Raw genomic sequence first — 12267 nt, forward strand, 5'->3', positions numbered from 1 at the left:
CCAATAGAAACTCTCGTTTTCATTGTAAAACGTTTTCCATTTGGAGTAAATGGTTTCCGGGTTGCAACGGAGACCGAATAATGAATACACCCCAGGTCACACTTCAACACACAGCCCATCTCCCAGGGGGCCCTCCTAGAGGCCCCGGCAGTCAATCACAACCTGTCAGGTGCCTGATTGGGCTGGGGAGGGGATTGTGGGCGGTTGTCACGGTTACCTCCTCAAAGTTGTCAATCATGAAGAAGATGTTGGGGTAGCTCATCTTAGACTCCTCTCCTTTACTGTCCATGGCGTGTTTACTTGGTGACGCATACACTTGCTGTGATGAGAGAGAGAGGGAGAGAGAAAGTAAGGGAAAGAGAGGGACCAGGAGAGATACAGAGAAAGGGAGAGGAAGGGGGGAAGAGAGAGAGAGAGGAAGGGGGAGAGAGAGAAGAGAGGAAGGGGGAGAGAGAGAAGAGAGGAAGGGGGGGAGAGAGAGAGAAAGGGGGGGAGAGAGAGAGGAAGGGGGGAGAGAGAGAGGAAGGGGGGAGAGAGAGAGGAAGGGGGGGAGAGAGAGAGGAAGGGGGGGGAGAGAGAGAGGAAGGGAAAGAGGGACGAGGAGAGAGCGAGAAAGGGTGAGAGAGCGAGAAAGGGTGAGAGAGCGAGAAAGGGTGAGAGAGCGAGAAAGGGTGAGAGAGCGAGAAAGGGTGAGAGAGCGAGAAAGGGGGAGAGAGCGAGAAAGGGGGAGAGAGCGAGAAAGGGGGAGAGAGCGAGAAAGGGGGAGAGAGAGAGAGAGAGAAAGGGGGAGAGAGAGAGAGAGCGAGAAAGGGGGAGAGAGAGAGAGAGAGAGAAAGGGGGAGAGAGAGAGCGAGAAAGGGGGAGAGAGAGCGAGGAAGAGAGAGAAACCGAGAGAGAGAGAGACAAAGCGAGAAAGAGAGAGTTACTGGGTCAGGTTCTGTAGAGGCCCATCTATCCATAGCTACATCAGTAAATCCAATGGGATGTAGTCTGAAGAGTCCTGTCTCTTACCTGAGACTTCTTCCTGTGAATGTGGATGTCTCCTGCGTCTGAGCGCGTGCAGACGGCACACGTCACCACATAGTCCAGCTGATAGGAAAAAAAAAAGAGGTCATGAACTTGGTTTTATTCAACCATATTCTGAACTAGAGTTTCCTGGAAAATTACAAGTGGCCCAGCGGTCTAAGGTACTGCATCGCAGTGCTAGAGGCAATACTACAGACCTGGGTTCATTCAACTGGCAACTGAAGTCAGCCTGCAGACACCCGGCCTGCCACAAGGAGTTGCTAGAGAGCCACGAGCCAAGTAAAGCTCATCGCTCTCTAGCGACTCCTTGTGGCGGGCCGGGTGTCTGCAGGCTGACTTCAGTCGCCAGTTGAACAGTGTTTCCTCCGACACATTGGTGCGGCTGACTTCCGGTTTAGGCTGGCGGGTGTTAAGGAGCGCGGTTTGGCAAGTCATGTTTCAGAGAACGCACGACTCCACCTTCGCCTCCCCGAGCCCGTTTGGGGAGTTGCAACGATGAGACAAGATCGAAATTGGGGAGAATAAGGGGAAAATATTTAATAGATAACATTTTTACACCCAAAGTGTGATGGGTGACAATATTAGGCTATCACTATCAATGACGTGTTATCCTAGTGAATGACGTGTTAGCCCATAGGCCTATATGTTTTGGTTTGAATCACAGCTAAAGATGCCAAATAACAATTAAGCACATTAATCCCCTTTAGAACCAGTGTAAAGCCAAACTGGAATACATAGGCAGCCAAACTGGAATACAGAGACAGCCAAACTGGAATACACAGACAGCCAAACTGGAATACATAGACAGCCAAACTGGAATACATAGACAGCCAAACTGGCCTACATAGACAGCCAAACTGGAATACACAGACAGCCAAACTGGCCTACATAGACAGCCAAACTGGAACACACAGACAGCCAAACTGGCCTACATAGACAGCCAAACTGGAACACACAGACAGCCAAACTGGCCTACATAGACAGCCAAACTGGCCTACATAGACAGCCAAACTGGCCTACATAGACAGCCAAACTGGCCTACATAGACAGCCAAACTGGCCTACATAGACAGCCAAACTGGCCTACATAGACAGCCAAACTGGCCTACATAGACACCGTGTCAGTTTCCAGTTTGGGGAAGATCATTTTTCACCATAAAAAAAGCCCCTTTATAAGAAAGCATTACACGCAGAAACACTTTTGATACCAGTTGTTTCCCACTAATTAATTGCATTTTGGAACATTTCGTGCTCATAGCCTCCTGCCGGGTGCATTGCTGCCATTTTGGAACATTTCGTGCTCATAGCCTCCTGCCAGGGGAATGGCTGCCATTTTGGAACATCGTGCTCATAGCCTCCTGCCAGGGGCATTGCTGCCATTTTGGAACATCGTGCTTATAGCCTCCTGCCGGGTGCATTGCTGCCATTTTGGAACATCGTGCTCATAGCCTCCTGCCAGGGGCATTGCTGCCATTTTGGAACATCGTGCTCATAGCCTCCTGCCGGGGGCATGGCTGCCATTTAGGAACATCGTGCTCATAGCCTCCTGTCGGGGGCATTGCTGCCATTTAGGAACATCGTGCTCATAGCCTCCTGCCGGGGGCATTGCTGCCATTTTAGAACATCGTGCTCATAGCCTCCTGCCGGGGGCATTGCTGCCATTTAGGAACATCGTGCTCATAGCCTCCTGCCGGGGGCATTGCTGCCATTTAGGAACATCGTGCTCATAGCCTCCTGCCGGGGGCATTGCTGCCATTTAGGAACATCGTGCTCATAGCCTCCTGCCGGGGGCATGGCTGCCATTTAGGAACATCGTGCTCATAGCCTCCTGCCAGGGGCATTGCTGCCATTTAGGAACATCGTGCTCATAGCCTCCTGCCGGGGGCATTGCTGCCATTTAGGAACATCGTGCTCATAGCCTCCTGCCGGGGGCATTGCTGCCATTTAGGAACATCGTGCTCATAGCCTCCTGCCGGGGGCATTGCTGCCATTTAGGAACATCGTGCTCATAGCCTCCTGCCAGGGGCATTGCTGCCATTTAGGAACATCGTGCTCATAGCCTCCTGCCGGAGGCATTGCTGCCATTTAGGAACATCGTGCTCATAGCCTCCTGCCAGGGGCATTGCTGCCATTTAGGAACATCGTGCTCATAGCCTCCTGCCAGGGGCATTGCTGCCATTTAGGAACATCGTGCTCATAGCCTCCTGCCGGGGGCATTGCTGCCATTTAGGAACATCGTGCTCATAGCCTCCTGCCAGGGGCATTGCTGCCATTTAGGAACATCGTGCTCATAGCCTCCTGCCAGGGGCATTGCTGCCATTTAGGAACATCGTGCTCATAGCCTCCTGCCAGGGGCATTGCTGCCATTTAGGAACATCGTGCTCATAGCCTCCTGCCGGGGGCATTGCTGCCATTTAGGAACATCGTGCTCATAGCCTCCTGCCGGGGGCATTGCTGCCATTTAGGAACATCGTGCTCATAGCCTCCTGCCAGGGGCATTGCTGCCATTTAGGAACATCGTGCTCATAGCCTCCTGCCGGGGGCATTGCTGCCATTTAGGAACATCGTGCTCATAGCCTCCTGCCAGGGGCATTGCTGCCATTTAGGAACATCGTGCTCATAGCCTCCTGCCAGGGGCATTGCTGCCATTTAGGAACATCGTGCTCATAGCCTCCTGCCGGGGGCATTGCTGCCATTTAGGAACATCGTGCTCATAGCCTCCTGCCGGGGGCATTGCTGCCATTTAGGAACATCGTGCTCATAGCCTCCTGCCGGGGGCATTGCTGCCATTTAGGAACATCGTGCTCATAGCCTCATGCCGGGGGCATTGCTGCCATTTAGGAACATCGTGCTCATAGCCTCCTGCCGGGGGCATTGCTGCCATTTAGGAACATCGTGCTCATAGCCTCCTACCGGGGGCATTGCTGCCATTTAGGAACATCGTGCTCATAGCCTCCTGCCGGGGGCATTGCTGCCATTTAGGAACATCGTGCTCATAGCCTCCTGCCGGGGGCATTGCTGCCATTTAGGAACATCGTGCTCATAGCCTCCTGCCGGGGGCATTGCTGCCATTTAGGAACATCGTGCTCATAGCCTCCTGCCGGGGGCATTGCTGCCATTTAGGAACATCGTGCTCATAGCCTCCTGCCGGGGGCATTGCTGCCATTTAGGAACATCGTGCTCATAGCCTCCTGCCAGGGGCATTGCTGCCATTTAGGAACATCGTGCTCATAGTCTCCTGCCGGGGGCATTGCTGCCATTTAGGAACATCGTGCTCATAGCCTCCTGCCGGGGGCATTGCTGCCATTTAGGAACATCGTGCTCATAGCCTCCTGCCGGGGGCATTGCTGCCATTTAGGAACATCGTGCTCATAGCCTCCTGCCAGGGGCATTGCTGCCATTTAGGAACATCGTGCTCATAGCCTCCTGCCGGGGGCATTGCTGCCAATTTAGGAACATCGTGCTCATAGCCTCCTGCCAGGGGCATTGCTGCCATTTAGGAACATCGTGCTCATAGCCTCCTGCCGGGGGCATTGCTGCCATTTAGGAACATCGTGCTCATAGCCTCCTGCCAGGGGCATTGCTGCCATTTAGGAACATCGTGCTCATAGCCTCCTGCCAGGGGCATTGCTGCCATTTAGGAACATCGTGCTCATAGCCTCCTGCCGGGGGCATTGAAGCCATTTAGGAACATCGTGCTCATAGCCTCCTGCCAGGGGCATTGCTGCCATTTAGGAACATCGTGCTCATAGCCTCCTGCCGGGGGCATTGCTGCCATTTAGGAACATCGTGCTCATAGCCTCCTACCGGGGGCATTGCTGCCATTTAGGAACATCGTGCTCATAGCCTCCTGCCGGGGGCATTGCTGCCATTTAGGAACATCGTGCTCATAGCCTCCTGCCAGGGGCATTGCTGCCATTTAGGAACATCGTGCTCATAGCCTCCTGCCAGGGGCATTGCTGCCATTTAGGAACATCGTGCTCATAGCCTCCTGCCGGGGGCATGGCTACCATTTAGGAACATCGTGCTCATAGCCTCCTGCCGGGGGCATGGCTGCCATTTAGGAACATCGTGCTCATAGCCTCCTGCCGGGGGCATGGCTGCCATTTAGGAACATCGTGCTCATAGCCTGTGAGGTGGACCCAAGATGGCTGCTAGAAGGACCCAAGATGGCTGCTAGAAGGACCCAAGATGGCTGCTAGAAGGACCCAAGATGGCTGCTAGAAGGACCCAAGATGGCTGCTAGAAGGACCCGATCACGTGACGGGCAATGGCTAATAAAAATGTGGATATCTGAGAGAGCCATGTGAGTGGGTCGGCCTGGTTAGTACTGGGACGGGAGACAGCCTGTTCAGGGTCGGGCCTGGTTAGTACTGGGACGGCCTGTTCAGGGTCGGGCCTGGTTAGTACTGGGACGGGAGACAACCTGCTCAGGGTCGGGCCTGGATAGTACTGGGACAACCTGTTCAGGGTCGGGCCTGGTTAGTACTGGGACAACCTGTTCAGGGTCGGGCCTGGATAGTACTGGGACGGGAGACAGCCTGTTCAGGGTCGGGCCTGGATAGTACTGGGACAACCTGTTCAGGGTCGGGCCTGGTTAGTACTGGGACGGGAGACAACCTGTTCAGGGTCGGCCTGGTTAGTACTGGGACGGGAGGCAACCTGTTCGGGGTCAGGCCTGGTTAGTACTGGGACAGCCTGTTCAGGGTCGGGCCTGGATAGTACTGGGACGGGAGGCAACCTGTTCAGGGTCGGCCTGGTTAGTACTGGGACAGCCTGTTCAGGGTCGGGCCTGGATAGTACTGGGACGGGAGGCAACCTGTTCAGGGTCGGGCCTGGTTAGTACTGGGACGGGAGACAGCCTGTTCAGGGTCGGCCTGGTTAGTACTGGGACGGGAGACAACCTGTTCAGGGTCGGCCTGGTTAGCACTGGGACGGGAGGCAACCTGTTCAGGGTCGGGCCTGGTTAGTACTGGGACAGCCTGTTCAGGGTCGGGCCTGGATAGTACTGGGACGGGAGGCAACCTGTTCAGGGTCGGCCTGGTTAGTACTGGGACAGCCTGTTCAGGGTCGGGCCTGGATAGTACTGGGACAGGAGACAGCCTGTTCAGGGTCGGGCCAGGTTAGTACTGGGACAGGAGACAGCCTGTTCAGGGTCGGCCTGGTTAGTACTGGGACGGGAGACAGCCTGTTCAGGGTCGGCCTGGTTAGTACTGGGACGGGAGACAACCTGTTCAGGGTCGGCCTGGTTAGTACTGGGACGGGAGACAGCCTGTTCAGGGTCGGCCTGGTTAGTACTGGGACGGCCTGTTCAGGGTCGGGCCTGGTTAGTACTGGGACGGGAGACAGCCTGTTAAGGGTCGGCCTGGTTAGTACTGGGACAGGAGACAGCCTGTTCAGGGTCGGGCCTGGTTAGTACTGGGACGGGAGACAGCCTGTTCAGGGTCGGGCCTGGTTAGTACTGGGACAGGAGACAGCCTGTTCAGGGTCGGCCTGGTTAGTACTGGGACGGGAGACAACCTGTTCAGGGTCGGGCCTGGTTAGTACTGGGATGGGAGACAGCCTGTTCAGGGTCGGGCCTGGTTAGTACTGGGACGGGAGACAACCTGTTCAGGGTCGGCCTGGTTAGTACTGGGACGGGAGACAACCTGTTCAGGGTCGGGCCTGGTTAGTACTGGGACGGGAGACAGCCTGTTCAGGGTCGGGCCTGGTTAGTACTGGGACAGGAGACAGCCTGTTCAGGGTCGGCCGGGTTAGTACTGGGACGGGAGACAGCCTGTTCAGGGTCGGGCCTGGTTAGTACTGGGACGGGAGACAGCCTGTTCAGGGTCGGCCTGGTTAGTACTGGGACGGGAGACAACCTGTTCAGGGTCGGGCCTGGTTAGTACTGGGACGGGAGACAACCTGTTCAGGGTCGGCCTGGTTAGTACTGGGACGGGAGGCAACCTGTTCGGGGTCAGGCCTGGTTAGTACTGGGACAGCCTGTTCAGGGTCGGGCCTGGATAGTACTGGGACGGGAGACAGCCTGTTCAGGGTCGGCCTGGTTAGTACTGGGACGGCCTGTTCAGGGTCGGGCCTGGTTAGTACTGGGACGGGAGACAGCCTGTTAAGGGTCGGCCTGGTTAGTACTGGGACAGGAGACAGCCTGTTCAGGGTCGGGCCTGGTTAGTACTGGGACGGGAGACAGCCTGTTCAGGGTCGGGCCTGGTTAGTACTGGGACGGGAGACAGCCTGTTCAGGGTTGGCCTGGTTAGTACTGGGACGGGAGACAGCCTGTTCAGGGTCGGCCTGGTTAGTACTGGGACGGGAGACAGCCTGTTCAGGGTCGGGCCTGGTTAGTACTGGGACGGCCTGTTCAGGGTCGGGCCTGGTTAGTACTGGGACGGCCTGTTCAGGGTCGGGCCTGGTTAGTACTGGGACGGGAGACAACCTGTTCAGGGTCAGGCCTGGTTAGTACTGGGACAGGAGACAGCCTGTTCAGGGTCGGGCCTGGTTAGTACTGGGACGGGAGACAACCTGTTCAGGGTCGGGCCTGGTTAGTACTGGGACGGGAGACAACCTGTTCAGGGTCGGCCTGGTTAGTACTGGGACGGGAGACAACCTGTTCAGGGTCGGCCTGGTTAGTACTGGGACGGGAGACAACCTGTTCAGGGTCGGGCCTGGTTAGTACTGGGACGGGAGGCAACCTGTTCAGGGTCGGGCCTGGTTAGTACTGGGACAGGAGACAGCCTGGGAATGAGCATGTTGTCATACCAACCTTCATTAAGATCAGATTCAGGTAAACACTCTCCTCCCAGTCGATGTCAGGTTCTCCTAAACCTGGAAGCTTCTTAGAGTCTCTCCTGTACACCTCCACATCTACCTGGAATACAGAGATATATACATTATATAATCATATTCCACATCTACCTGGAAAATACAGACGTGACAATTACACTGAATTATCCCACCTACAATACACAACACCGCCCTTCACTATTTGAACACTGTAGTCTCTTTGCTGCTGACTTCCAGTGTGATGATCATATAGTCTGGTTGTATAGAAATGTCCTGATGCAGCACACAGAGTGCAGGTTAAATCAACCCTGGCTATACTCCAGGAAAGCTCCTTAGCTCAGCTACATCTCACCCTTCAACGACCCCCAGCCACAGCTCACCCTTCAACGACCCCCAGCCACATCTCACCCTTCAACGACCTCCGGCCCAGCCACATCTCACCCTTCAACGACCCCCGGCACAACCACATCTCACACTTCAACGACCTCCAGCCACATCTCACCCTTCAACGACCTCCGGCCCAGCCACATCTCACCCTTCAACGACCCCCGGCACAACCACATCTCACCCTTCAACGACCCCCAGCCCAACCACATCACACCCTTCAACGACCCCCAGCCACATCTCACCCTTCAACGACCCCCAGCCACATCTCACCCTTCAACAACCCCCAGCCACATCTCAACCTTCAACGACACCCAGCCACATCTCAACCTTCAACGACACCCAGCCATATCTCACCCTTCAACGACCTCCGGCCCAGCCACATCTCACCCTTCAACAACCCCCAGCCACATCTCAACCTTCAACGACCCCCAGCCACATCTCACCCTTCATTCGACCTCCGGCCCAGCCACATCTCACCCTTCAACGACCCCCGGCACAACCACATCTCACCCTTCAACGACCTCCAGCCACATCTCACCCTTCAACGACCTCCAGCCCAGCCACATCTCACCCTTCAACGACCTCCAGCCCAGCCACATCTTACCCTTCAACGACCCCCAGCCCAGCCACATCTTACCCTTCAACGACCCCCAGCCCAGCCACATCACACCCTTCAACAACCCCCAGCCCAACCACATCACACCCTTCAACGACCCCCAGCCACATCTCACCCTTCAACGACCCCCAGCCACATCTCACCCTTCAACGACCCCCAGCCACATCTTACCCTTCAACGACCCCCAGCCCAGCCACATCACACCCTTCAACGGCCCCCAGCCACATCTCACCCTTCAACGGCCCCCAGCCACATCTCACCCTTCAACGACCCCCAGCCACATCTCACCCTTCAACGACCCCCAGCCACATCTCACCCTTCAACGACCCCCAGCCACATCTCACCCTTCAACGACCCCCAGCCACATCTCACCCTTCAACGACCCCCAGCCACATCTCACCCTTCAACGACCTCCGGCCCAGCCACATCTCACCCTTCAACGACCTCCGGCCCAGCCACATCTCACCCTTCAACGACCTCCGGCCCAGCCACATCTCACCCTTCAACGACCTCCGGCCCAGCCACATCTCACCCTTCAACGACCTCCGGCCCAGCCACATCTCACCCTTCAACGACCTCCGGCCCAGCCACATCTCACCCTTCAACGACCTCTGGCCCAGCCACATCTCACCCTTCAACGACCTCCAGCCCAGCCACATCTCACCCTTCAACGACCCCCAGCCCAGCCACATCACACCCTTCAACGACCCCCAGCCCAACCACATCAAACCCTTCAACGACCCCCAGCCACATCTCACCCTTCAACGACCCCCAGCCACATCTCACCCTTCAACGACCCCCAGCCACATCTCACCCTTCAACGACCCCCAGCCACATCTCACCCTTCAACGACCCCCAGCCACATCTCACCCTTCAACGACCCCCAGCCACATATCACCCTTCAACGACCCCCAGCCACATCTCACCCTTCAACGACCCCCAGCCACATCTCACCCTTCAACGACCCCCAGCCACATCTCACCCTTCAACGACCTCCGGCCCAGCCACATCTCACCCTTCAACGACCTCCGGCCCAGCCACATCTCACCCTTCAACGACCTCCAGCCCAGCCACATCTTACCCTTCAACGACCCCCAGCCCAGCCACATCTCACCCTTCAACGACCTCCGGCCCAGCCACATCTCACCCTTCAATGACCTCCGGCCCAGCCACATCTCACCCTTCAACGAACTCCGGCCCAGCCACATCTCACCCTTCAACGACCCCCAGCCACATCTCACCCTTCAACGACCAGCAGCCACATCTCACCCTTCAACGACCCCCAGCCACATCTCACCCTTCAACGACCTCCAGCCCAGCCACATCTCACCATTAAACAACCCCCAGCCCAGCCACATCTCACCCTTCAACGACCCCCAGCCACATCTCACCCTTCAACAACCCCCAGCCACATCTCACCCTTCAACGACACCCAGCCACATCTCACCCTTCAACGACACCCAGCCACATCTCACCCTTCAACGACACCCAGCCACATCTCACCCTTCAACGACCCCCAGCCACATCTCACCCTTCAACGACCCCCAGCCACATCTCACCCTTCAACGACCTCCGGCCCAGCCACATCTCACCCTTCAACGACCCCCGGCACAACCACATCTCACACTTCAACGACCTCCAGCCACATCTCACCCTTCAACGACCTCCAGCACAGCCACATCTCACCCTTCAACGACCTCCAGCCCAGCCACATCTCACCCTTCAACGACCCCCAGCCCAGCCACATCTCACCCTTCAACGACCCCCAGCCCAGCCACATCTCACCCTTCAACGACCCCCAGCCCAACCACATCACACCCTTCAACGACCCCCAGCCACATCTCACCCTTCAACGACCCCCAGCCACATCTCACCCTTCAACGACCCCCAGCCACATCTCACCCTTCAACGACCCCCAGCCACATCTCACCCTTCAACGACCCCCAGCCACATCTCACCCTTCAACGACCCCCAGCCACATCTCACCCTTCAACGACCCCCAGCCACATCTCACCCTTCAACGACCCCCAGCCACATCTCAACCTTCAACGACCTCCAGCCCAGCCACATCTCACCCTTCAACGACCTCCAGCCCAGCCACATCTCACCCTTCAACGACCTCCAGCCCAGCCACATCTCACCCTTCAAAGACCCCCAGCCAAGCCACATCTCACCCTTCAACGACCTCCGGCCCAGCCACATCTCACCCTTCAACGACCTCCGGCCCAGCCACATCTCACCCTTCAACGACCTCCGGCCCAGCCACATCTCACCCTTCAACGACCTCCGGCCCAGCCACATCTCACCCTTCAACGACCTCCGGCCCAGCCACATCTCACCCTTCAACGACCTCCGGCCCAGCCACATCTCACCCTTCAACGACCTCCGGCCCAGCCACATCTCACCCTTCAACGACCTCCGGCCCAGCCACATCTCACCCTTCAACGACCTCCGGCCCAGCCACATCTCACCCTTCAACGACCTCCGGCCGAGCCACATCTCACCCTTCAACGACCTCCGGCCCAGCCACATCTCACCCTTCAACGACCTCCGGCCCAGCCACATCTCACCCTTCAACGACCTCCGGCCCAGCCACATCTCACCCTTCAAAGACCCCCGGCCAAGCCACATCTCACCCTTCAACGACCCCCAGCCACATCTCACCCTTCAACGACCTCCAGCCCAGCCACATCTCACCCTACAACGACCTCCAGGCACATCTCACCCTTCATCGACCTCCGGCCCAGCCACATCTCACCCTTCAACGACCTCCGGCCCAGCCACATCTCACCCTTCAACGACCTCCGGCCCAGCCACATCTCACCCTTCAACGACCTCCGGCCCAGCCACATCTCACCCTTCAACGACCTCCGGCCCAGCCACATCTCACCCTTCAACGACCTCCGGCCCAGCCACATCTCACCCTTCAACGACCTCCGGCCCAGCCACATCTCACCCTTCAACGACCTCCGGCCCAGCCACATCTCACCCTTCAACGACCCCCGGCCCAGCCACATCTCACCCTTCAACGACCCCCAGCCACATCTCACCCTTCAACGACCTCCAGCCCAGCCACATCTCACCCTTCAACGACCTCCAGCCCAGCCACATCTCACCCTTCAACGACCTCCGGCCCAGCCACATCTCACCATTCAACGACCTCCGGCCCAGCCACATCTCACCCTTCAACGACCTCCGGCCCAGCCACATCTCACCCTTCAACGAACTCCGGCCCAGCCACATCTCACCCTTCAACGACCTCCGGCCCAGCCACATCTCACCCTTCAACGACCCCCGGCCCAACCACATCACACCCTTCAACGACCCCCAGCCACATCTCACCCTTCAACGACCCCCAGCCACATCTCACCCTTCAACGACCCCCAGCCACATCTCACCCTTCAACGACCCCCAGCCACATCTCACCCTTCAACGACCCCCAGCCACATCTCACCCTTCAAC

The 12267-nt window shown here is 57.2% G+C and overlaps 1 protein-coding gene across 2 annotated transcripts in view; it reads right to left on the reverse strand.

The window, feature by feature from the left end:
- kiaa0930 overlaps window positions 1-12267 on the reverse strand; it is a 75288-nt gene that overhangs the window by 16256 nt on the left and 46765 nt on the right. For both annotated transcript variants that reach the window (XM_090201429.1, XM_090201431.1), the window contains 3 exons: window positions 7783-7887; window positions 1012-1089; window positions 218-319 (listed from right to left, as the gene is read on the reverse strand). In XM_090201429.1, coding sequence (XP_090057555.1) covers window positions 218-319; window positions 1012-1089; window positions 7783-7887 — 285 coding nt within the window. The remainder of the gene's footprint in view (window positions 1-217; window positions 320-1011; window positions 1090-7782; window positions 7888-12267) is intronic.

Source organism: Oncorhynchus mykiss, chromosome 15, assembly GCF_057628025.1.
Source record: "Oncorhynchus mykiss isolate SJ-2025 chromosome 15, ASM5762802v1, whole genome shotgun sequence".
NCBI classification, from domain to species: Eukaryota; Metazoa; Chordata; class Actinopteri; order Salmoniformes; family Salmonidae; genus Oncorhynchus; species Oncorhynchus mykiss.